Source organism: Hyla sarda, chromosome 1 (assembly GCF_029499605.1).
Source record: "Hyla sarda isolate aHylSar1 chromosome 1, aHylSar1.hap1, whole genome shotgun sequence".
Taxonomy (NCBI): Eukaryota; Metazoa; Chordata; class Amphibia; order Anura; family Hylidae; genus Hyla; species Hyla sarda.
Genome location: NC_079189.1, coordinates 207,923,145 through 207,948,436, shown reverse-complemented (window position 1 = coordinate 207,948,436; position 25,292 = coordinate 207,923,145). Strand labels below are relative to the sequence as shown.

Sequence of the window (25,292 nt, the reverse complement as noted above, 5' to 3'; positions counted from 1 at the left end):
AACTAATCAAGGTAATTAGGAAGATTGGACCAGGCACCATCATTGGAGCACTGGCCCTTTAAATCGCAGAGACCCGGCGCGCGCGCGCCCTAGGGAGCGGGGCCGCGCGCGCTGGGACAGGACCGACGGAGAGCGAGTCAGGTACGGGAGCCGGGGTGCGCATCGCGAGCGGGTGCCACCCGCATCGCGAATCGCATCCCGGCTGGAGGCGGTACCGCAGCGCACCCGGTCAGTGGATCTGACCGGGGCGCTGCAGCAACGAGGATGAGGCGAGCGCTCCGGGGAGGAACGGGGACCCGGAGCGCTCGGCGTAACAGTTGCGCTTAAAAAAATCGCTAACTTTTTAACCAAATTAGTACGTTTAAAATCCCTCTAATTTCATGACCTATAACTTTTTCATTTTTCCGTATAAGTGGTGGTATGAGGACTCCTTTTATGCGCCGTGATCTGTACTTTTTATTGATACCACATTTGTGTATAGAAAACTTTTATCAATTTTTTAATACATTTTTTAAAAATAAAATGTGACAAAAAAGCAGCAATTTTTGACTTTTTTCTTTAACGTTCCTGCCGTACACCATACAGGATCATTATTTTAATAGTTTGGACATTTACGCACGCGGCGATACCAAAAATGTTTATAATTTTTTTTTTTACCCTTTTATGGGGTAAAATGGGAAAAAGGGACATATTACATTTTTATTGGAAGAGGGGATTTACTTCCTTTTTTTTTTTTTACACTTTAATAGTCCCCATAGGGGACTATTTATAGCAATCAGTTAATTGCTAATACTGTTCAGTGCTATGCATAGGGCATAGCACTGATCAGTGTTATCGGCGATCTTCTGCTCTGGTCTGCTTGATTTTCTCAAACTAAAGCATGATGTATACATGTGTTGGGACGCTCACACTTAATTAAAGACTAGGGAAGGGAACAACATTATCAGCCAAGTTATGTTTGGTGCAGTATCTTGACTAGGAGTAGCAGACTTTATAGAAAGCAGCCGTTGTACCACGACTTATGGCAACAACCTCTTCCAACTTGTAGCAATGTTTTAGTGTGGAGAGCACTTTCTCTAGTCCAGGGATCACCACTTGTTTCAAGTAGCGACTAAGTACTAAATTAACCACATTCAAACTCTTGCAAACTAACTGCTTCTCATTTAAATGGGTACTCTGGGGAACTAAACCCATAGCCCATCCTTTCCCTCTCACCAACCTATGTATTTGTCTAAATGTAATTCATTAGCTATATAAAGCAGTATTGCTCTTTCAGCTGTCACTTACAAGCAGGGAGTGAGAGAAATACATTATTCTCCAATCCACCTTGTCTTGGTGTAAACCCCTCACTAACACTAGCCTCCACCCTTCAGGACAACACCATGTAATGATTTCTGTCTGATCTAGGGCTCTGGCTTCACAGCCACACCTCCCCTCCCTGTGTGCAGGCAGTGAAGATTCTCAGTCTCCTCAGCATATGCTGCTGTTTTCCTGTGTAGATCAAATCACTGACTGCTGCCATTCAGAGCACAGCATGATTTATTGCTGGAGGAAGGATAGTCTGAAAGAAAAGACCTGAACAGTGTTTGTGTGCAGTGTGAGCATGCACACATATAGTGATAGCAATTGGCTGGCAGCCATTACACAAAGCTGCACTGACTTCTGGAAGTTGTAATATGTGCTGCAAGCAAGAAAAAATAATATTTAGGGGACATCAGGGGCCAAAGGAGCTACAAAAACCCTATGGATAACTACAAGGGACACAGAACAGGTATTGTGGTGGCTTTGGGGAATTTTTCTTTTTCTTAACTTCCCACGGAATACCCCTTTAAGGGATATTTGTGGATACCTATAAAGCTAGTTGAGGGGTAAGCGCTACTTGACATGAGGTCAATTCTAAAAGAAAGGAATTTATTGCATGCCAAAAGGGCCTAAGCAGTGGGCACTCCCACATGATGTGAAGTAGGGAGCCTCGTCCTCCTCATAGTCGCCAACAGTCACTAGGGCAAGATGGGAATATGCTATGGAGTCTAATAGGTGTATAATACTACCTCAAAGTGTACTTAGCCAAGACTTCTGCATAAGAGAACAAACATGAGTGTGCCCATTTAAAGGCAACAGACCATTCATGGTCAGAGAAGGTGTGCCTTAGGTCTAACTCCAAGCATAGTATGGGCCAGTATGTTGGAATGTGGAACGCTTGAGGCCTATAAGAGCTGAGGTAAGCAAACATACGAAAGGCACATGGCTTAGGCTCACATTGCGTGGATTGTGAGTGGCATATTCGAAAGTATCTAAATGTTTCCCTGGATTAGAGGGAGTACCACTCTGATAGGGTTGAAAATGGCTGGAGAACACTTCCAGAATACAACTGAGTGATCAACATAATGCCGCAGTTAGTAAACAAAATTCAAATTGTTAAATTGGAAAAAAAAAAATACATTGTTTTAAAAATAAATAAGCACAAAAACAGAAAAGTTTTACATATGCCCCATCTGTCCCCCGCTGCCCCTACCTCCCCATATACTATTATTATGATGCTGCTAAATAAGGTCCAGTCCAACCAATTAATTTTAGAAATCAAAAAAATTATTTGTATGCAGCGTCCCTGTGTACAAATGTCAAGTGTCACATGATCTGTCACATGATGTCAGCATACATACACTTGTGCTGAAAGACCTCTGAGTCTGCAATACCACTTAACAATGAACATGAAGACTAGGAACTCTCCTACCTGGTCAGATATAAACTCTTTGGAGAAGTATAGATAAGGGTTGAGTTATTGCATAATATCCCAAACTTTGAAATATCCCACCCCATTAATTTCATGATAGCCAGATAGAAGGACTACAACTACTAACCTGACAAAAGAAGGCTGACCACCCAAAATCACAGGCTGTACAAAAACTGCACTGTACACCATCGATAACTATAAGGCGTAAAAATGCTGACTGGTCACTAGATGGCAGAAATGAGCTTCTACTATATCTTTCCCTTTTTTTATCGATTCTAGTTGTGTCTACCAGTTCTCAAATACCTTAAGGACTTACAGCACATCCAAACAGAATGGCCAACAGACAGTCACAAGAAATTTTACAAACATATAGGAAGCTTGTAAGAACAAGATTAGCTGTTTAGATGATTGAAACTGAACTGGGGAGGATGGATTAAATGATGATGCAGACGTATGATAATAACAGCAGCCAGGAATGAAACAAAATGACAAATAGGAAAAAATTCAAGGACTGGCCCTAACTCTCGCTAATCTTTCCCTAGATCTTGCCCTTAACTTTAAAGGGAACCTGTCACTAAGTTTAACCCTATCTTACAAGTGGCAACAGGTAATAGAGGTGAATACCATGCCTGGATGTCTGCAGGCACATCTATGAATATTGTGAAAACAACTTTTATAAATGTAACACGCTGTATGTAAATCATGCTCAAGTAGTCACAGGGCATGCTCAAGTAGTCACTAAGCATGCAGCTTGTTGAAGTAATCATGGCACGCAGGCTATAATCATGCGTAGCCAGGCTCTTATAATACCTCTCTTGACATAATTTACATCAGGCCCTGACTGAGATGCTTAATCATGTCTAGATAGGCATTACTGAGCCTGAGTAGGCATGAGCCTGGGGAGCCATGACTACTTCAGAAGCCACATGTCCACTGATTGACTACTTAACCCCTTAAGGACCGGATGTTTTTCCGTTTTTGCATTTTCGTTTTTTGCTCCTTGCCTTTAAAAAATCATAACTCTTTCAAATTTACACCTAAAAATCCATATGATGGCTTATTTTTTGCGCCACCAATTCTACTTTGTAATGACGTCAGTCATTTTGCCCAAAAATCTATGGTGAAGCGGGAAAAAAAATCATTGTGCGACAAAATTGAAAAAAAAACGCTGTTTTGTAACTTTTGGGGGCTTCCGTTTCTACGTAGTACATTTTTCGGTAAAAATGACACCTGATATGTATTTTGTAGGTCCATACGATTAAAATGATACCCTACTTATATAGGTTTGATTTTGTCGGACTTCTGGAAAAAATCATAACTACATGCAGGAAAATTAATACGTTTAAAATTGTCATCTTCTGACCCCTATAACTTTTTTATTTTTCCGTGTATGGGGCATTGATAGGACTTATTGATCACTTTTTATTCATTTTTAAATGATATAAAAAGTGACCAAAAATGCACTATTTTGGACTTTGGAATTTTTTTGCGCGCACGCCATTGACCGAGCGGTTTAATTAATGATATATTTTTATAATTCGGACATTTCCGCACGCGGTGATACCACATATGTTTATTTTTATTTTTATTTACACTGTGTTTTTTTTTTATTGGAAAAGGGGGGTGATTCAAACTTTTAATAGGGGAGGAGTTAAATGATCTTTATTCACTTTTTTTTTTCACTTTTTTTTTGCAGTGTTATAGGTCCCATAGGGACCTATAACACTGCACACACTGATCTTCTATGTTGATCACTGGTTTCTCATAAGAAACCAGTGATCAACGATTCTGCCGGATGACTGCTCATGCCTGGATCTCAGGCACTGAGCAGTCATTCGGCGATCGGACAGCGAGGAGGCAGGTAGGGGCCCTCCCGCTGTCCTGTCAGCTGTTTGGGATGCCGCGATTAGCCGCGGCTATCCCGAACAGCCCGACTGAGCTAGCCGGGAACTTTCACTTTCACTTTTAGCCGCGCGGCTCAGCTTTGAGCGCGCGGCTAAAGGGTTAATAGCGCGCGGCGCCGCGATCGGCGCTGCGCGCTATTAGAGGCGGGTCCCGGCTTCACTATGACGCCGGGCCCGCCATGATATGACGCGGGGTTACTGTGTAACCCCGCGTTATATCAGAAGAGCAGGACCAAGGACGTACCGGTACGTCCTTGGTCCTTAAGGGGTTAAATGGGCACTGTCAGATACAAAAACTTTTGATATGTTGTAAAGCATGCAAAACCAATAGGTTTTGTAATTGTTTTCTTTAAAAAATTTCAGTATTTCATACTGAAAAAGCCAGTCAAACAACTGCCCCCCCCTGCCTGCTTGGACACATACTAGTCCTGTTGTGTCCATGCATCATCACCTATGTCATGGACACACTTCCTTGATTGACAGCTGTGAGCGCAGGGCTCACAGCTGGAGGAAAAATCCTCCTACTATCAGCTTGTGTCCCGCTACTGTCAGTGAGGACAAGCTGGGAGTTGTAGTTTTGCTAATGCTAGGGGAGATGTGAGCAGACAACATACTGAGGGAGTGGGCGGAGACCTGCACAGTGAGGCCACGCCCCCTCCCTTTGAGAGGAATTCAGACTATTTAGTGAGCTAAATAAAAAGTGTAATAAAAAAATTAATAAAGGTGCTAGACACATAAAAATTAGATGTACATGGTTAGGATTAGGTACTAAGTGATATATTAAAAAAAAAGTTTTTGGGGGGGATCTGACGGGTACGCTTTAAGTCTCATTTACATACTGAATGTGACATTTGTAAAAGTCGTTTTCTCCACATTTTTAGATGTACAAACAGACATCCAGGCATTGTAGGACAAGTGATATTAAACTCTATTATGTGTTCCCACTCATTATATAGTGTAAAGCTTGATGACAGGTTCCCTTCAAACTAACACCAGACATGACTAAACCTTACTGCCTCTGCAAAAGCCCTGGCTCATAATCTACCTCTAGCAGAAACAACAAACAGGCACTATGATAAAGTAAAACAAATCAAAAACAGTGAAAATTCTAAATACAAATATCAGGAAAACACAAATCCACAAGAAACAAGGACAAGAACATAGAACTAGAGAGACACAAGGAACACTAAGAGTCCTGTTACACGGTCCGGCACTCTCTGTAAACAAGCACAGATTTCATAGATCGGCTCTTTTACTGAGTCTATTACTATTGTGCTGGGAGGGCCGCACAACCGATTACTAGGTTGTTCGCATTGCCTTTTGCTGCCATCATTGAATCTAAGAAGATTTTTAGGCAGGGAAAAATGAATTGATCACCTGACGAATGAGCAAGTGCTAAAGAGCAGTGTAGATAGCAGGAGGACTAGACACATATATTGTGTGATGTCCTGAGAGAGGGGGGGGGGGGGGGGGGAAGGGAGATAATCATGTGATCAAAGTACAAAAGATCACACAGCCAGAAGATTAAACCCTGAAGCGAGGTCACATGATTGCATATGAAACTGGTTACAAACACTACATTGGAAAATGAAAACTATACTGCATTTAAAGAGTACCTGTCACCCAACTAAACTTTTAATATATTGTTCCTTATGAGACACTTTGCCATTTATTTGCTGTTAAAATTCTCAACTTTTATAAGTTTTTAATATGACTGAAAAAAATGGCCACTAGGTGGCTCTGTTCTTTTTCCTGCGCAAATCAAACAGTTAGTGTCCCAGCCTGGCAAGAGAACATACTCAGGAAGTGCGTGCAGGGCATGGTGAGGCACAGGTCTCGCAGGCTTCAGTGACGTCACGCCTGCTGAGGAACACGCACTTTCTCCTGCCGGGAGCTCACACAATGTTAGCAAGGGGAAAGGTATGATACAGAGATTTTTAAAGCTCAGAGCAGTTAGGGAATAAACCATTTTTGCATTATTTTTAAAGATCAGAATTTTTTTTTAAATCTCCCTGTATAAATTCAATGCGAGAAAAATTGTTCTATAGGCTGCATGACACATGAGTTTGAGGAAAAAAACAGTGACTAACATCAGTCATATAGTATAATATTGTGCATCTATACAAATCATGTCATATTGGATTTTCACTTTTCACTTTAGAAAGCAAATGACCTCATACAACTGGTCATTGCATGTTTCATTTTAAACATGGAAGAATTCCAAGCCTTGATTGATTGAGTTGGGCAAGAAATAGGTGACCTTCATGCAGGAGTTCAGTTATCCAGAAGGAAAGTCACAACCAGGTCATGGAAGCGAATTAAAGTTTCAAGTTCATTGGACTAAAACAGCAATAACGCGTTTCGGGGTGTACAATCCCCTTCTTCATGACAGATTGAGTAATGTGATGGCAACTTTAGTCTTGTTTCTATAGACACATTGGCCCTCATTTACTATTGCAAACCCGATATGTTTTGTCGGGTTGTGCGCCAGATTCTGTCGCATTGCGCCAGAAATTCTGTCTCGCCAGATCTTGCGCCAGAATTGGAAAAAATCCCGACTAACTCTCCATTTTGCTAAGAAAACCCAAAAAGGGGCGTGGCTGCCGGGAAAAAAGGGGGATGGTCTCTGAAAAGGGGCGTGTTCCCAACATTTTCACAAAAACCCAACATATTTACTAAGGTTTCCACATAAAATGTGGTGGATTTGAGCTGAGGAAAACCTGACAGATCAGAGCATATGTAAAGAAAACAAAGTGTAGGGAAAGTGGAAAATGTAGAGAAACCTTAGTAAATACCGTGGAAGATAAATTGTAGGAAATTAAAACCCACAAACAAACCTACACAACACTCTTAGTAAATGAGGGCCATTGTATCAATACCTAAATAAGGCAAGTCAATACTTCAGACATCCTTCATCAGTCTTTGATGCAGAGGAGTATTTACCTGGTACATGCCATAATTCTTGTTGTTATATGTACTCGGGGACTGAAACTCTCCTATGTTGCCATCTAAAAATCCTCCACCTCCCACAATATCTGGAACAATAGATTTTAAAAATATTCTTAATCACTGTCATAAGAAGTATATACAATTTGTCTCATAATAAACTAGAATTGAAAGTCACTGTGTCAAACTATTCCAAACTTCTTATAACATTGGAAGTACATACTATTCCCATATTTACAGCATATGCAATGTATTTGAAAAGTCTTCATACCCTTTAACTTTTTTCTGCATTTCATTTTGTTGCGGCCTTGTGGAAATCAAGTTTTCCCCCATTAATCTGCACTCAGTATCCTATAGTGAAAATGTGAAAACAGAGTGCCAAAAACCTTTGCTAATTTATTGAAAAGAAAAAACGAATAACTAATACATCGCATTGTTATAAGTATTCAGGCCCTTTATTCAGTACTTATTTGAAGCACCTTTGGCAGTGATTACAACCTCCAGTCTTCTTGGGTATGATGCCACTAGGTTTACACACCTGAATTTGTGGTTTTTCTGCCATTCTTCTCTGCAGATTCTCTCAAGTTCTGTCCGATAGGATTGTGACCATCTGTGGACTCCTTTAAGAATTATGGAGGCCACTGTGCTCTTGGTAACTTTCAGTGCAGCAGAAATTCTTTTGTATCCTTCTTCATATCTGTGCCTCCACACAATTCTGTCTCTGAGTTGTACAGGCAATTCTTTCCTCCTCATGGCTTGTCTTTTGCTCTAATATGCATTGTCAGCTGTGAGACCTTATATAGACATAGGTACGTCTATCTATATCAAGTCCAGTTAACTGAATTTACCACAGACTCCAACCAAGAAACATCTCAAAGATGATCAAGAAAAATGAGAGGCCCCAGAGCCTTTCAAGTGTCATAGAAATGGGACTTATAAGGTTTTGAGTGCAGAATGGTGGTGGAAAACCCTGTTTATATTTTAACATAAGGCCTCAACATAATAAAATGTGAAAAAATGAAAGGGTTTGAAGACCTTTAAAGGAAAACGGTCATCCTGTTCACCCACACTAAACCCAATACACTAGGTTATAGTGTGAGTGAACAGGAGACCGATGCGGGGTCAGTGAGTTAAATACGTACATTCAGTCTGGAGCAGTGTTCCTCCGAAGGTCCGCTTCTATATTCAGTGAATTGCGCACTGGAGGCGGACCCGCTGGGTTAATTTGAATATTCATGATCACAGGTCACGTGAGCGCTCAGTATGTGCAAGTGCTCACATGACCAGTGACCATGAATATTCAAATTCACCCGGTGGGCCTGCCTCCAGTGCGTAATTCACCGAAAATAGAAGCGGACGTTCGGAGGGACACCGTGCCGAATTGAAGGTAGGTATTTAACTCACTGACCCTACATCGTTCTCCTGTTTACTGTTCCTGTTTGATTTAAAGCGTAATAATGTTTTAATGACAAATGACAGCACCTCTGCAGCTCGCAGCACCTCTTCAGGTCACAGCTGTGCGAAATTTATCTCCAGGACAAGACCCAATGCCATAGAATTATTCTACGCTGGGTCTCATGCAGGAGATGGGTTTCAAATTGGTATGATTTGTGGACAAAGAGGAGAATAAAGTCTTAGTTAACACATTTAAGCGCTGAATTCCAAAAGAAGATATTTTAGGAAAATAGTTATTGTACACAAAATGGGCCAATGCATCCCTGTGTAATAGGACTAGTGATCTCCCGACGAATGTCAGCTGATTGCATTTTTTAACATACTACAAAATTATTTTAAAAATTCTGTGTAATACGGTGTGTGGAAGGCAAGATCTGCAAGAATGTTGGGCCTGCCTGCACCATGGTAGAGCTGTTTAAAGGTCCATTAAAAGAGCACCGATCTACCAGATTGTCTATTATTTGGACCTGTTCAGCAGGTGTCATACAGCGTAAAATGTTTTGATGTCTGAAGAAGTTTCAGTCATTAAATGATAAGGTAAGTACAGCTACAACTGATGAAGCAATAGAAATGTTTTGCACAGTATCTTCAGTTTGTAAACAAAATATATTCAAAAATAAAGAAAGAGACACACTCACCTGCTATATCTTTGGGATCAACAGCTTCATACTTAGCATGAAATCCTTTGTCACTGTTTTCACTATTAGTGATGAATGTCACAAAAATTCTGTTCCCGACTGATACTATCGGATTGGGAAGAGTATGCCCACAGTATGTACCTGATTGTAGATATAGAAAAAAGGTCAATAGAGTGATGCAGATGTACTAATAAATACTGTACATATGTTTTTTTTTACAAAACTAACTGATGTTATGAAAAATACTTACCTGACTACAGTCCACCGGGCCTGCAGCTCCGAGCTCTCTTGTAGCGTGGCACAGACAGCATTACTCTGTTGTCACAGCTGGCTACCCAACTGACAGTGGGAGTCAGACATCACTGATGCTGGGCAAAGCAGGCTCCTTACTGAAGTATTGTGCTGTCTGATGGTGCCAGATTTAAACAGGTGGCGGCTGGCCACAGTTGCCTGTGAGTGGTCGTCTGCACGTTGTTGCTGTTTTGGGGTTTATTTTCTTCAAATACCTTGCTTGTTTACTGGATTACCCCCTCTGCCTTGCGATTTGGTATTATATGTATTTTTTGGACTTTTAGACTAGGTTCACACTATGGTACTAATCCTGTTTTGCTGACCTTGAGCCTTCTGTCTTTCCTATTTCTCTCCCTTGCACTTAGATAGGAAGGGACCATCACCTAGTTGGGGGCTGCTGTCTCTGGCAGATTGCCCAAGTAGGTAGGGACAGGCGTGTGGGTGGAGATTGGGGTTGCATGTCTCTACCCCTGTCCTGACATGTCAGCTGTATTTAAAAATCATAAATAGTTATTCAGTTGTGACTGTCCAGCCGCATCCCACCATTCAACTCACTGCAGTCCTCAATGCCTGCTGACATGTTGCTCAGGGGTTCTAGTGATATAGGTCGAAGAGGAGTGAAACATTACACAAAATAGTGTTGTGTGCCTTAATATAATGTAATAACATACATAATGACCCTGTAGGACAGCAAGGCACAGGCATGGTTGTGAATTCAGTGCATCTAAAGCTAAAACTCAGATATTCTAGCTTCTAAAATAAACAAAATTAGCAAATAGTCTATATTAAAAATGTTGTTTGTGCTGTTTTGTGTCTCTTAGACTGGTTCATTTGTTTTTAAGGTAACGGACAGAAAAAAATCCATCCATCCCTTCATCCATGTATATATTATCTATCTTATTTAAAGTACTTTATAAATCTTGCAAGTATGCATAGAATAAATTTTATAAAATAAGAGTTCATGCTACATACCCAAGACCCCAACATTATCCTCTATGGTGACATGATCTTCGCTGCATAATGTGCTGGCTTCCACATGGAACTCCTCAAACCAAAAATGGACAACCTACAAAGTGATGTTTGTTAAATAAGTTTAGTTTTATAATATCCGCTTGCTTGCTATTATATAATAGCGACTTAGATTAAGAAAATTATGTCTAGATTAAGCATGGAATCCAGAGTTTATAAAATAGATATAATATCATGTTATGAATGGATCATGGGTTGTTTCCTATTTTCAAGGCTTCTTTGTCTTTCTGCACTGTCTCCTATATGTGAAAAGAGATCATAGTGAGTGTTACGCCGAGCGCTCCGGGTCCCCGCTCCTCCCCGGAGCGCTCGCTTCACTCTCTCCGCTGCAGCGCTCCGGTCACGTCCTCTGACCCGGGGCGCTGCGATCCCGCTGCCAGCCGGGATGCGATTCGCGATGCGGGTAGCGCCCGCTCGCGATGCGCACCCCGGCTCCCCTACCTGACTCGCTCCCCGTCTGTTCTGTCCCGGCGCGCGCGGCCCCGCTCCCTAGGGCGCGCGCGCGCCGGGTCTCTGCGATTTAAAGGGCCACTGCGCCGCTGATTGGCGCAGTGGTTCCAATTAGGGTAATCACCTGTGCACTTCCCTATATTACCTCACTTCCCTTGCACTCCCTTGCCGGATCTTGTTGCCTTAGTGCCAGTGAAAGCGTTCCTTGTGTGTTCCTTGCCTGTGTTTCCAGACCTTCTGCCGTTGCCCCTGACTACGATCCTTGCTGCCTGCCCCGACCTTCTGCTACGTCCGACCTTGCTTCTGCCTACTCCCTTGTACCGCGCCTATCTTCAGCAGCCAGAGAGGTGAGCCGTTGCTAGTGGATACGACCTGGTCACTACCGCCGCAGCAAGACCATCCCGCTTTGCGGCGGGCTCTGGTGAAAACCAGTAGTGGCTTAGAACCGGTCCACTAGCACGGTCCACGCCAATCCCTCTCTGGCACAGAGGATCCACTACCTGCCAGCCGGCATCGTGACAGTAGATCCGGCCATGGATCCCGCTGAAGTTCCTCTGCCAGTTGTCGCTGACCTCACCACGGTGGTCGCCCAGCAGTCACAACAGATAGCGCAACAAGGCCAACAGCTGTCTCAACTGACCGTTATGCTACAACAGTTACTACCACAGCTTCAGCAGTCATCTCCTCCGCCAGCTCCTGCACCTCCTCCGCAGCGAGTGGCCGCTCCTGGGATACGCTTATCCTTGCCGGATAAATTTGATGGGGACTCTAAGTTTTGCCGTGGCTTTCTTTCCCAATGTTCCCTGCATCTGGAGATGATGTCGGACCTGTTTCCCACTGAAAGGTCTAAGGTGGCTTTCGTAGTCAGTCTTCTGTCCGGAAAAGCCCTGTCATGGGCCACACCGCTCTGGGACCGCAATGACCCCGTCACTGCCTCTGTACACTCCTTCTTCTCGGAAATCCGAAGTGTCTTTGAGGAACCTGCCCGAGCCTCTTCTGCTGAGACTGCCCTGTTGAACCTGGTCCAGGGTAATTCTTCCGTTGGCGAGTATGCCGTACAATTCCGTACACTTGCTTCAGAATTGTCCTGGAATAATGAGGCCCTCTGCGCGACCTTCAAAAAAGGCCTATCCAGCAACATTAAAGATGTTCTGGCCGCACGAGAAATCCCTGCTAATCTACATGAACTCATTCACCTAGCCACTCGCATTGACATGCGTTTTTCTGAAAGGCGCCAGGAACTCCGCCAAGATATGGACTCTGTTCGCACGAGGCGTTTCGTCTCCTCGGCTCCTCTCTCCTCTGGTCCCCTGCAATCTGTTCCTGTGCCTCCCGCCGTGGAGGCTATGCAGGTCGACCGGTCTCGCCTGACACCTCAAGAGAGGACACGACGCCGTATGGAGAACCTCTGCCTGTACTGTGCTAGTACCGAACACTTCCTGAGGGATTGTCCTATCCGTCCTCCCCGCCTGGAAAGACGTACGCTGACTCCGCACAAAGGTGAGACAGTCCTTGATGTCTACTCTGCTTCTCCACGTCTTACTATGCCTGTGCGGATGTCTGCCTCTGCCTTCTCCTTCCCTGCTGTGGCCTTCTTGGACTCTGGATCTGCAGGAAATTTTATTTTGGCCTCTCTCGTCAACAGGTTCAACATCCCGGTGACCAGTCTCGCCAGACCCCTCTACATCAATTGTGTAAATAATGAAAGATTGGACTGTACCATACGTTTCCGCACGGAGCCCCTTCTTATGAGCATCGGATCTCATCATGAGAGGATTGAACTTTTGGTCCTCCCCAATTGCACCTCGGAAATTCTCCTTGGACTTCCCTGGCTTCAACTTCATTCCCCTACCCTGGATTGGTCCACTGGGGAGATCAAGAGTTGGGGGTCCTCTTGTTCCAAGAACTGTCTAAAACCGGTTCCCAGTAACCCTTGCCGTAACTCTGTGGTTCCTCCAGTAACCGGTCTCCCTAAGGCCTATATGGACTTCGCGGATGTTTTCTGCAAAAAACAAGCTGAGACTCTACCTCCTCACAGGCCTTATGATTGCCCTATCGACCTCCTCCCGGGCACTACTCCACCCCGGGGCAGAATTTATCCTCTCTCTGCCCCAGAGACTCTTGCCATGTCCGAATACGTCCAGGAGAATCTAAAGAAGGGCTTTATCCGTAAATCCTCCTCTCCTGCCGGAGCCGGATTTTTCTTTGTGTCCAAAAAAGATGGCTCCCTACGTCCTTGCATTGACTACCGCGGTCTTAATAAAATCACGGTTAAGAACCGCTACCCCTTACCCCTCATCTCTGAACTCTTTGATCGCCTCCAAGGTGCCCACATCTTCACTAAATTGGACTTAAGAGGCGCCTATAACCTCATCCGCATCAGAGAGGGGGACGAGTGGAAAACGGCATTTAACACCAGAGATGGACACTTTGAGTATCTGGTCATGCCCTTTGGACTGTGCAACGCCCCTGCCGTCTTCCAAGACTTTGTCAATGAAATTTTTCGTGATCTGTTATACTCCTGTGTTGTTGTATATCTGGACGATATCCTAATTTTTTCTGCCAATCTAGAAGAACACCGCCAGCATGTCCGTATGGTTCTTCAGAGACTTCGTGACAACCAACTCTATGCCAAAATTGAGAAATGTCTGTTTGAATGCCAATCTCTTCCTTTTCTAGGATATTTGGTCTCTGGCCAGGGACTACAGATGGATCCAGACAAACTCTCTGCCGTCTTAGATTGGCCACGCCCCTCCGGACTCCGTGCTATCCAACGCTTTTTGGGGTTCGCCAATTATTACAGGCAATTTATTCCACATTTTTCTACCATTGTGGCTCCTATCGTGGCTTTAACCAAAAAAAGTGCTGATCCCAAGTCCTGGCCTCCTCAAGCAGAAGACGCCTTTAAACGACTCAAGTCTGCCTTTTCTTCGGCTCCCGTCCTCTCCAGACCTGACCCTTCCAAACCCTTCCTATTGGAGGTTGATGCCTCCTCAGTGGGAGCTGGAGCTGTTCTTCTACAAAAAAATTCTTCCGGGCATGCTGTCACTTGTGGTTTTTTCTCTAGGACCTTCTCTCCAGCGGAGAGGAACTACTCCATCGGGGATCGAGAGCTTCTAGCCATTAAATTAGCACTTGAGGAATGGAGGCATCTGCTGGAGGGATCAAGTTCTCCTGTTATTATCTACACCGACCACAAGAACCTCTCCTACCTCCAGTCTGCCCAACGGCTGAATCCTCGCCAGGCCCGGTGGTCTCTGTTCTTTGCCCGATTTAATTTTGAGATTCACTTTCGTCCTGCCGATAAGAACATTAGGGCCGATGCTCTCTCTCGTTCCTCGGATGCCTCAGAAGTTGATCTCCCTCCGCAACACATCATTCCACCTGACTGCCTGATCTCCACTTCTCCTGCCTCCATCAGGCAGACTCCTCCAGGGAAGACCTTTGTTTCTCCACGCCAACGCCTCGGAATCCTCAAATGGGGTCACTCCTCCCATCTCGCAGGTCATGCGGGCATCAAGAAATCTGTGCAACTCATCTCCCGCTTCTATTGGTGGCCGACTCTGGAGACGGATGTTGGGGACTTTGTGCGAGCCTGCACTATCTGTGCCCGGGATAAGACTCCTCGCCAGAAGCCCGCTGGTTTTCTTCATCCTCTGCCTGTCCCCGAACAGCCTTGGTCTCTGATTGGTATGGATTTTATTACTGATTTACCCCCTTCCCGTGGCAACACTGTTATTTGGGTGGTCGTTGATCGATTCTCCAAAATGGCACATTTCATCCCTCTTCCTGGTCTTCCTTCTGCGCCTCAGTTGGCTAAACAATTTTTTGTACACATTTTTCGTCTTCACGGGTTGCCTACGCAGATTGTCTCGGATAGAGGTGTCCAATTTGTGTCTAAATTCTGGAGGGCTCTCTGTAAACAACTCAAGATTAAATTAAATTTTTCCTCTGCATATCATCCCCAGTCCAATGGACAAGTAGAAAGAATTAACCAGATCTTGGGTGATTATTTGCGACATTTTGTTTCCTCCCGCCAGGATGACTGGGCAGATCTCCTTCCATGGGCCGAATTCTCGTATAACTTCAGGGTCTCTGAATCTTCCTCCAAATCCCCATTTTTCGTGGTGTACGGCCGTCACCCTCTTCCCCCCCTCCCTACCCCCTTGCCCTCTGGTCTGCCCGCTGTGGATGAAATTTCTCGTGACCTTTCCATTATATGGAGAGAGACCCAAAATTCTCTCTTACAGGCTTCTTCACGCATGAAGAGGTTCGCGGATAAGAAAAGAAGAGCTCCCCCCGTTTTTTCCCCTGGAGACAAGGTATGGCTCTCCGCTAAATATGTCCGCTTCCGTGTCCCTAGCTACAAGTTGGGACCACGCTATCTTGGTCCTTTCAAAATTTTGTGTCAAATTAATCCTGTCTCTTATAAACTTCTTCTTCCTCCTTCTCTTCGTATCCCTAATGCCTTTCACGTCTCTCTTCTCAAACCACTCATCCTCAACCGTTTTTCCCCCAAATCTGTTCCTCCCACTCCTGTTTCCGGCTCCTCGGACGTCTTCTCGGTCAAGGAAATTTTGGCTGCCAAAAAGGTCAGAGGAAAAAATTTTTTTTTAGTAGACTGGGAGGGTTGTGGTCCTGAAGAGAGATCCTGGGAACCTGAGGACAGCATCCTTGACAAAAGTCTGCTCCTCAGGTTCTCAGGCTCCAAGAAGAGGGGGAGACCCAAGGGGGGGGGGTACTGTTACGCCGAGCGCTCCGGGTCCCCGCTCCTCCCCGGAGCGCTCGCTTCACTCTCTCCGCTGCAGCGCTCCGGTCACGTCCTCTGACCCGGGGCGCTGCGATCCCGCTGCCAGCCGGGATGCGATTCGCGATGCGGGTAGCGCCCGCTCGCGATGCGCACCCCGGCTCCCCTACCTGACTCGCTCCCCGTCTGTTCTGTCCCGGCGCGCGCGGCCCCGCTCCCTAGGGCGCGCGCGCGCCGGGTCTCTGCGATTTAAAGGGCCACTGCGCCGCTGATTGGCGCAGTGGTTCCAATTAGGGTAATCACCTGTGCACTTCCCTATATTACCTCACTTCCCTTGCACTCCCTTGCCGGATCTTGTTGCCTTAGTGCCAGTGAAAGCGTTCCTTGTGTGTTCCTTGCCTGTGTTTCCAGACCTTCTGCCGTTGCCCCTGACTACGATCCTTGCTGCCTGCCCCGACCTTCTGCTACGTCCGACCTTGCTTCTGCCTACTCCCTTGTACCGCGCCTATCTTCAGCAGCCAGAGAGGTGAGCCGTTGCTAGTGGATACGACCTGGTCACTACCGCCGCAGCAAGACCATCCCGCTTTGCGGCGGGCTCTGGTGAAAACCAGTAGTGGCTTAGAACCGGTCCACTAGCACGGTCCACGCCAATCCCTCTCTGGCACAGAGGATCCACTACCTGCCAGCCGGCATCGTGACAGTGAGGCTATGGGCCAGTCAAGAAGACGAGAGACATTTTAGAATTTCTGCTACCTTTTGTTGTTTAACTAAAATTAATGGGGTACTCCGGTGAATTTTTAAAAAAAATCAACTGGCTTCAGAAAGCTATACAGATTTGTAAATTACTTCTATTTAAAAATCTTAATCCTTCCAGTACTTATCAGCTGCTGTAACTCCACAGGAAGTTTTTCTCTTTTTTAAATTTCCTTTCTGTCTGACCACAGTGCTCTTTGGTGACACATCTGTCCATGTCAGGAACTGTCCGAAGCAGGAGAGGTTTGCTATGGCTGTTGTTGACAGTTTCTGAGACAGACAGAGGTGTCAGCAGAGAGCACTGTGGTCAGACAGAAAAGAAATTCGAAAAGAAAAGAACTTCCTCTGGGACATACAGCAGCTGATAAGTACATAAAGGATTAAGATTTTTAAATAGAAGTAATTTACAAATATGTTTAACTTTCTGGCAATGGTTGATTTTTAAAAAAAATTTCACCGGAGTACCCCTTTAAAAATAGAAAACTCTATGAAAAGACAGACTTACTAAGCAAAATGTCCAAAACTTCTGTTGCAAATTGTTCCGACAAATGTACATGGTACATAATACATTTTGGCATAACTTGTTCATCAACTATGGGGGAGATTTATCAAAACCTGTCCTGGGGGAATGTTGCCCAGTTGCCCCTAGCAACCAATCAACTCGCTTCTTTCATTTTTAAGAAGGCCTCTGCCAAATAAAAGAAGTAATCTGATTGGTTGCTATGGATAACTAGGCAACTTTTCCTTTGCACAGGTTTTGATATATCTCCCCCTATGAGTTGGTCTAACATGCCTAGTGAGTTGTTCCAAATCTATCATGTCACATGTGCAGTTTGCTCCATTTTATGAAATACAGTGCCACCTGTGATAGTAAATTTGACAAAAATTTAGACACCTCTATTTAACCACGTATTATTTTTTAAACCTTGTTTGGAAACAAAATACGATTAGTACATTGAATACAAATACGGTAATAAAAATTGCAGGATATCACATATAGCTAAATACTGCGAATATCATGAGTCAATAAGTAACAGGATGATAAAAAATATCTGCTGCATCAGGTAAGGCCTAGGGCCACTAACTTTATTATAAGCAACTGTGATCTCCCATGCACGTGCTTTACTGATGCTGGGCAAAGCAGGCTTCCAACCGAAGTATTGTGCTGCCAGATTTAAACAGGTGGCTGCTGTTTTGCCCCACTCTTCAAATACAGTGGGGAAAAAAAGTATTTAGTAAGCCACCAATTGTACAAGTTCTCCCACTTAAAAAGATGAGAGAGGCCTGTAATTTTCATCATAGGTATACCTCAACTATGAGATACATGATGAGAAAAAAAAATCCATAAAATCACATTGTCTGATTTTTAAAGAATGTATTTGCAAATTATGGTGGAAAATAAGTATTTGGTACACAACAAGAATTCATCTCAATACTTTGTTATATACCCTTTGTTGGCAATGGCAGAGGTCAAATGTTTTAAGTTTTTACACTGTTGCTGGCATTTTGGCCCATTCCTCCATGCAGATCGCTTCTAGAGCTGTGATGTTTTGGGGCTGTCGCTGGGCAACACAGACTTTCAACTCCGTCCAAAGGTTTTCTATGGTGTTGAGATCTGAAGACTGGCTAGGCCACTCCAGAACCTAGCAATGCTTCTTACGAAGCCACTCCTTCGCTGCTCGGGCAGTGTTTTTGGATCATTGTCATGCTAAAAGACCAAGCCAGGTTTCATCTTCAATGCTCCGATGGAAGGAGGTTTTCACTCAAAATCTCACGATACATGGCCTCATTCATTCTTTCCTTTACACGAATCAGTCGTCCTGGTCCCTTTGCTGAAAAACAGTCTCAAACCATGATGTTTCCACCTTCATGCTTCACAGTAGGTATGGTGTTCTTTGGATGCAACTCAGCACTCTTTCAGACGAGTGGAATTTTTACCAAAAAGTTCAACTTTTTTACCATATGACATTCTCCCAATACTCTACTCTTCTGGATCATCCAAATACTCTCTAGCAAACTTCAGATGGGCCCGGAAATGTACGGGCTTTGGCAGCGGGACACATCTGGCACTGCATGATTTGAGTCCTTGACTGCGTAGTGTTTTACTGATGGTAGCCTTTGTTACTTTGGTTCCAGCTCTCTGCAGGTCATTCACTAGGTCCCCCTTGTGGTTCTGGTATTTTCACTCACCGTTCTTGTGATCATTTTAACACCACAGGGTGAGATCTTGCGTGGAGCCCCAGATCAAGAGAGAATATCAGTGGTCTTGTATGTCTTCCATTTTCTAATAATTGCTTCCACAGTTGATTTCTTCACACCAAACTGCTTGCCTATTGCAGATTCAGTCTTTCCTGCATGGTGCAGGTGCAATTTTGTTTCTGGTGTCCTTTGACAGCTCTTTGGTCCTTGCCATAGTGGAGTTTGACTGTTTGAGGTTGTGGACAGGTGTCTTTTATACTGATAACAAGTTCAAACAGGTGCCATTAATACAGGTAATGAGTGAAGGACAGAGGAGACTCTTAAAGAAGAAGTTACAGGTCTGTGAGAGCCAGAAATCTAGCTTGTTTGTGTCACGCCGAGCGCTCCGGGTCCCACTGCCTCCCCGGAGCGCTGCTCCCGTGTCACCAGAGGGGACGCGATCCGAGGCACGGAACGTGCCCACTCTCGGACCGCGCCCCATGTCACTCACCTGCCCCGTCTTTTTTCTGTCCCATCCCACACGCGCGGCCCCACTCTCTAGGGCGCGCGCGTCGGCTCTCTGAAATTTAAAGGGCCAGTGCACCACTAATTGGTGCCTGGTCCAATCAGTGCAATCACCTCCCTACACTATATTAACCCACTATTGGGTGGAACGACCTGGGGGTTACCTGCTGCAGCAAATCCATCCCGCTTTGCGGCGGGCTCTGGTGAAAACCAGTAACCCCTTAGACTCCGTTCTCCTGGTACGGCCCACGCCATCACATCACTGACATAGAGGATCCACTACCTGTGTCTATCCTGCATACCACTCCGGATCCTGACAGTTTGTAGGTGACAAAATACTTATTTTCCACCATAATTTGATTTGTGCATGTGATTTTATGGATTTTTTCTTCATATTATGTTTCTCATAGTTGAGTTATACCTATGATGAAAATTACAGGCCTCTCTCATCTTTTTAAGTGGGAGAACTTGCACAATTGGTGGCAGCCTGCACTGATTAAATCACCGTAGACGACAATGTATTCAAGGTGGATTCAGCCTAAATAATGCAGAACATCCACTGCAGAAATTCCATAGTGTGCACTGTGTGGCAGAATCCCATTGCCAGCAATGGGAATGTGCTGCACCTGAATTTCTGAGTGGAATTTCAAAGCGAAATTCCACACTAATATTCCATAGTGTAAACATAGCTATACCCTTGCTTCTAACATACCATGTGTGCTGAATTGAACCTTGACATGATTTCCTGGTACTGATCCTGTTTTGCTGATCTTGAACCTTCTGTCTTTCCCATTTCTCTCCCTTGCATTTAGATAGGGGCCAACGCCTAGTTTGGGGCTGCTGTCTAGGGCAGATTATCCAAGTAGGCAGGGATATAAACATCTGCTGCATTAATTTATGCCTCAGGCCACTTACTTTATTATCAGGAACTGTGATCTCCCATGCACATGCTTTACTGTTCTCATAGTTTGATGGATAATTTAGACTGGAAACACTTCCCGAAGATCCAGAGAGATGATGTATGGAACTGCAGGCATCTTCTAAAACTTTTGCAGATAAAATTATTTGCAGATAGCTTTGTTAAAAGAAAGTAACTACTATGTATAACAGACACATTACACACCATTCTATTGTGACCTAACCTACAAATAAAACAATACAATAAAAAGAAGATCCAATATGAATAACATCATTTATCATTGTTTGCTTTGGTAAGCAAGTTCTGAAGTAATTTTTTGTTGCTTTAGTTTTCCTTATGTGCTACATATTTATTATACTAACACAAAGAGTTGATAAAATTTGGAGCACATAAGTAAAACACAAAAGTCTCAGTTGAGACTTTTAAAATTTGCTCATGTACAGGAGTTTTGGACTTCAGGTTAGACCTTGAGTAGACTTGCGGCTTTTTTTTTTTTTTTGCCTACATGCGATTTTCGAACAACATAAATACATGACCACTGCAAAGTGAAAACTGAAAATTGCTAAGGTAAGGCTTTTTGCAACTTTTTGCTTACCCACAAAAGTCACACACAAAGAGTGCTCAGTTGCACGTGTGACTTTTTGTGCACCCGGAGTAAGCAAAAAAAAAAATCAAAAAGGCTCTAAATACCTTGATAAATGTCCCCCATAATCTTTTACAAGTAAGAGACCAAGAGAACGCTGAGTTTGTATGTTCTCAATATGTATTATGCTTCCTCAACAAAGCAGGTGGCACGATTATGGTATTACGCCACTTGCATCTTTTAGCAGTAGTTGGCATAGTATGATTTATTTTAAGGGACACTATGTGCATTCAAATTAATTTATGGAGACACTGGCCCTCATTTACTTAGAAAATCGGGTTGTGAATCTATCTTGCTTTCTTACCCGACTGCTTTTTTCCCCTGGTATTTATTATTATGTCGCATCCTGTTTGTCGCACGTGGGTTTTGTAGGTTTTGGTTTCCAACTCCTCTGAGTTGTCGGGAAAATATCCACAACAATTCAACAAATTCGGGTTGGAAACCTTTATAAATACGTGGGAAAGCTCAGAAATGTCGGGTTACGCCCCTTTTTCGGGTTTGGGAGAATCCACATCGGGTTCTTCGGGAAAAAATGTCGCATCGTGTCGCAGACTGGCGCACGATGTCGGGTTTAGAATAGTAAATGAGGGCCACTGTCTATAATGCATTTCAGGGGCACAATGTATTATTGATTTGTGGGGGCATGTTATAGATTATTAAATATTCTAGGGGCACATTGTGTGATATAATTAATTTAAGAGGACACAGTGTGTTATTAATTTCTAAAGTCCCAGGGTAGATAGTTTTTTAATAGGGGGCCTAGCGTGTAGTGCCTGTTAGAGGAAACATAATGTGTGGATCCTTTATTTTCAAGAGGCACAGTTTACTGCATAATTCTATTGATGAGGCACAAAATATAAAGCTGTTATTTTTAGGTGAGAGTATCAAATTTGGTGGTGCATTGTGACACTGCAATAGTCTAAAGCCAACAATGTCTATCAGACTTTGTTTTTACAATATGCATTTTATTGCCCTAGCTGATATCATGTGCTAACTTTTACAATTCAGAGTGGTAGTTAGATATTAATTTGTCCCTTTCTTTATATCGTAACAGTCTTGTTCATAGATCACTATTAGGCTGAGTTTCCAATTGTTTCTGGCCCAAAAAAACGCAAAAAAAAAAATGCCAGAAAAAACACCACGCCATTTTCCTGTGTTTTTTTCTTGCGTTTTTTCTGGCGTTTTGCCTTTGAGTGGAAATAGCATTTTTGGCCCCTTTGGCGTTTTTTCCAACATTTGTTGGGTACCAAAAAAAAATTATAAAAAAAAATGGATGCAGTAGGGATGGAATGTATCTAATGAAATTTATATTTTTTTATAACAATTTTTTTCATTAATTTTTTTACAGGGAACAATATTTATGTGGGCGGGCAGAGAACTAAAAATGTAGCCGGCAATAATAAAAATGTAGAAAGGGGCCATTTAAATGTAAACACATTTATTATAATTAATTTTGTAAAACTTTTTATTAGTAATGTATTTTAACAATGTGTTTAATAAAGTGTGTGTGTTTTTTTAACTCTTTTCACTTTTTTTTTTTTTTTTTTTTTTTAATTTTTAGGTAGTACTACTACTCCCAGCATGGAACAGTGTGTAGTAGTACCTGTACTAAAAGTAGTACCTGTACTAATATTCCTGACACCGCTGCGATCGTCCTGTACAATGTATAGATGCGGGCGGCACTGCCGCTCTTCTCTGGTCCCCTGCACTGCCGTATATATACACCTATTCATATTTCCCGCAGAGAGTTGTGATTGGCTGGAACCATCACAATCACAGCTCTCTGCGGGAAATATGAATCTGCAATGGGAAGAACTTCCCATCGCAGAATACAGTGCTGGGGAGCGGAGAAGAGTGGCAGTGCCACCCACTTCTATACATTATAAAGAAGGATCGCAACAGGTATCAGAAGAGACACCCAGGGTAACAGTCTGTTCAATGCTGGGAGTAGTAGTACTACCTAAAAAATAAAAAAAGTTTTAAAAAAAACGCACACTTTATTAAAATACATTACTAATAAAAAGTTTAACAAAATTAATTATAAAAAATATATTATATTTACATTTAAATGGCCCCTTTCTACATTTTTATTATTGTCGGCTACATTGTTAGTTCCCTGCCCGCCCACATAAATTGATCCCTGTGTAAAATTAAAATTTCATTATAAAAAAATATAAATTTCATTAAATTCAATTTTTTCTATCCCTACTGTATCTATTTTTTTTAATGGTACCCTACGAAATTTTATGAAAAAAGGTATCTCCATCCCTTTTTTTTAATTGCTTAAGTCAAAAAAAGAATAAAAACCGCCTGCAAAAACGCCAAAGTTAAAACCCACATGATATTTTTTCTTGGCGTCTCTTTACTCCCATAAACTTCTATGGGAGAAAAACGCCATGATTTCAGGGAAAAAAATCCCATAGGCTCAACATGCTGCGATTCCGCAAAACTGCCAAGGAGCTGGCTTGACTTTGAATGTTTTGGCTTTGAATACAGTATAGAGAGGTAACAACATCTGCTCTGAAGATTACATCAATTCATTTTTTATGTTTATATTTCACTGGACCAATAAATTGTGTATTCACGATGCAGACCCACTGCATGCAAATTTTAATTTTATTAATATTTGTTTATTACAATTTTTCTATTTTGTTTTATTTATCTGTGTTTATTTATTTGATTTTGTAGTATGGGGGTTTGATTGAGTACTTTACATGACACTTGATACAATGGTTGGCAATGTTGGCATATGTTACTACCAGGGGTGAGCGCTGCTGAAAAGCAGGTGGCCTCTCACATTGGTTGCAGGGGGTAGACTTAGATTTGTGGTAGCCTAATGGCTACTAGTGCCATAGCCCCCCATTGAAGCCCTGTTGTGCCTATTCTTGTTAAAGGGGTATTCCAGGAAAAAACTTTTTTATATATATCAACTGGCTCCAGAAAGTTAAACAGATTTGTAAATTACTTCTATTAAAAAATCTTAATCCTTTCAGTACTTATGAGCTTCTGAAGTTAAGGTTGTTCTTTTTTGTCCAAGTGCTCTCTGATGACACCTGTCTCGGGAAACACCCAGTTTAGTAGAGGTTTGCTATGGGAATTTGCTTCTAAACTGGGCGTTTCCCGAGACAGGTGTCATCAGAGAGGATTTAGACAGAAAAGAACAACCTTAACTTAAGAAGCTTATAAGTACTGAAATGATTAAGATTTTTTAATAGAAGTAATTTACAAATCTGTTTAACTTTCTGGAGCCAGTTGATATATAAAAAAAAGTTTTTATTTCCTGGAATACCTCTTTAAGATGGGTACACAGTGTTGTCCTGCAGGCCAAGGAGTTATCCCCAGCTAGGTGACAGACTAATATTGTTTGCATTTTTTGTGTAGTGACCAGAAAACATTTCCTGCACAATCCGTTGTATACAGACTGTAGGAGTTACACACTCTTAGCAAGTGTTGCCTGTCGAGACTGTCCAGAACTATTATCAGCCTGTTTATTTTATTTACATTCATTTTATTAATATTTTCTTGATTTGGATATTCATATTATTTTCTTTTTCATTTGTATTTATTTTTTATATATTTTATTTTTTTTTTACTTATTTTTTTCTGCAATTATTTCTCATTGTTATTTCTTTTGTCATATTTATTTACTTTTCTCATTTGATGTCTACAGTGCAATGTATCACTAAATTTTGTTATCTAACTATGTATTTTATTCTTTCGCGATGCTATGGTGGTATCTGCAATGTCTGAATACACACAATAGAGCTCAGCTGATGCCTGTTCAGTGTCTGCTGGGTCCATGGAGATGAGTCACATGATCGCAGTAGGTCATGTGAGCAATCATGTGCATTGGGCACAAACAATGGGCATATTAATAAATCATGGTATCCTATCCACAATAGAAGAAAAATAGCCATGAATCTTAAATTTATCCAATTTATCCAAATGTATCCAAATTTATTATCCAATTTATCCAAATTTAGTCCTCATCAATGATCCCTGGTTTTGGAGGTAAAAAATCCCATCAAAGGTAAAATAGTTATGTTTCCGAAGATATTGACTCACTTCTACAATGAATAG

The 25,292-nt window shown here is 42.8% G+C and overlaps 1 protein-coding gene across 1 annotated transcript in view; it reads right to left on the bottom strand.

The window, feature by feature from the left end:
- The window catches only part of LOC130356157 (ovochymase-2-like), a 79,397-nt gene extending 58,119 nt beyond the window's left edge, over positions 1–21,278 (bottom strand). The window contains exons 1-5 of the mRNA XM_056557314.1: positions 21,260–21,278; positions 20,566–20,696; positions 10,941–11,034; positions 9,678–9,818; positions 7,582–7,673 (exon numbers count right to left, since the gene is read on the bottom strand). Of these exons, the coding sequence (XP_056413289.1) occupies positions 7,582–7,673; positions 9,678–9,818; positions 10,941–11,034; positions 20,566–20,696; positions 21,260–21,278 (477 nt within the window). The remainder of the gene's footprint in view (positions 1–7,581; positions 7,674–9,677; positions 9,819–10,940; positions 11,035–20,565; positions 20,697–21,259) is intronic.
- Between the last annotated feature and the right edge of the window lie 4,014 nt (positions 21,279–25,292).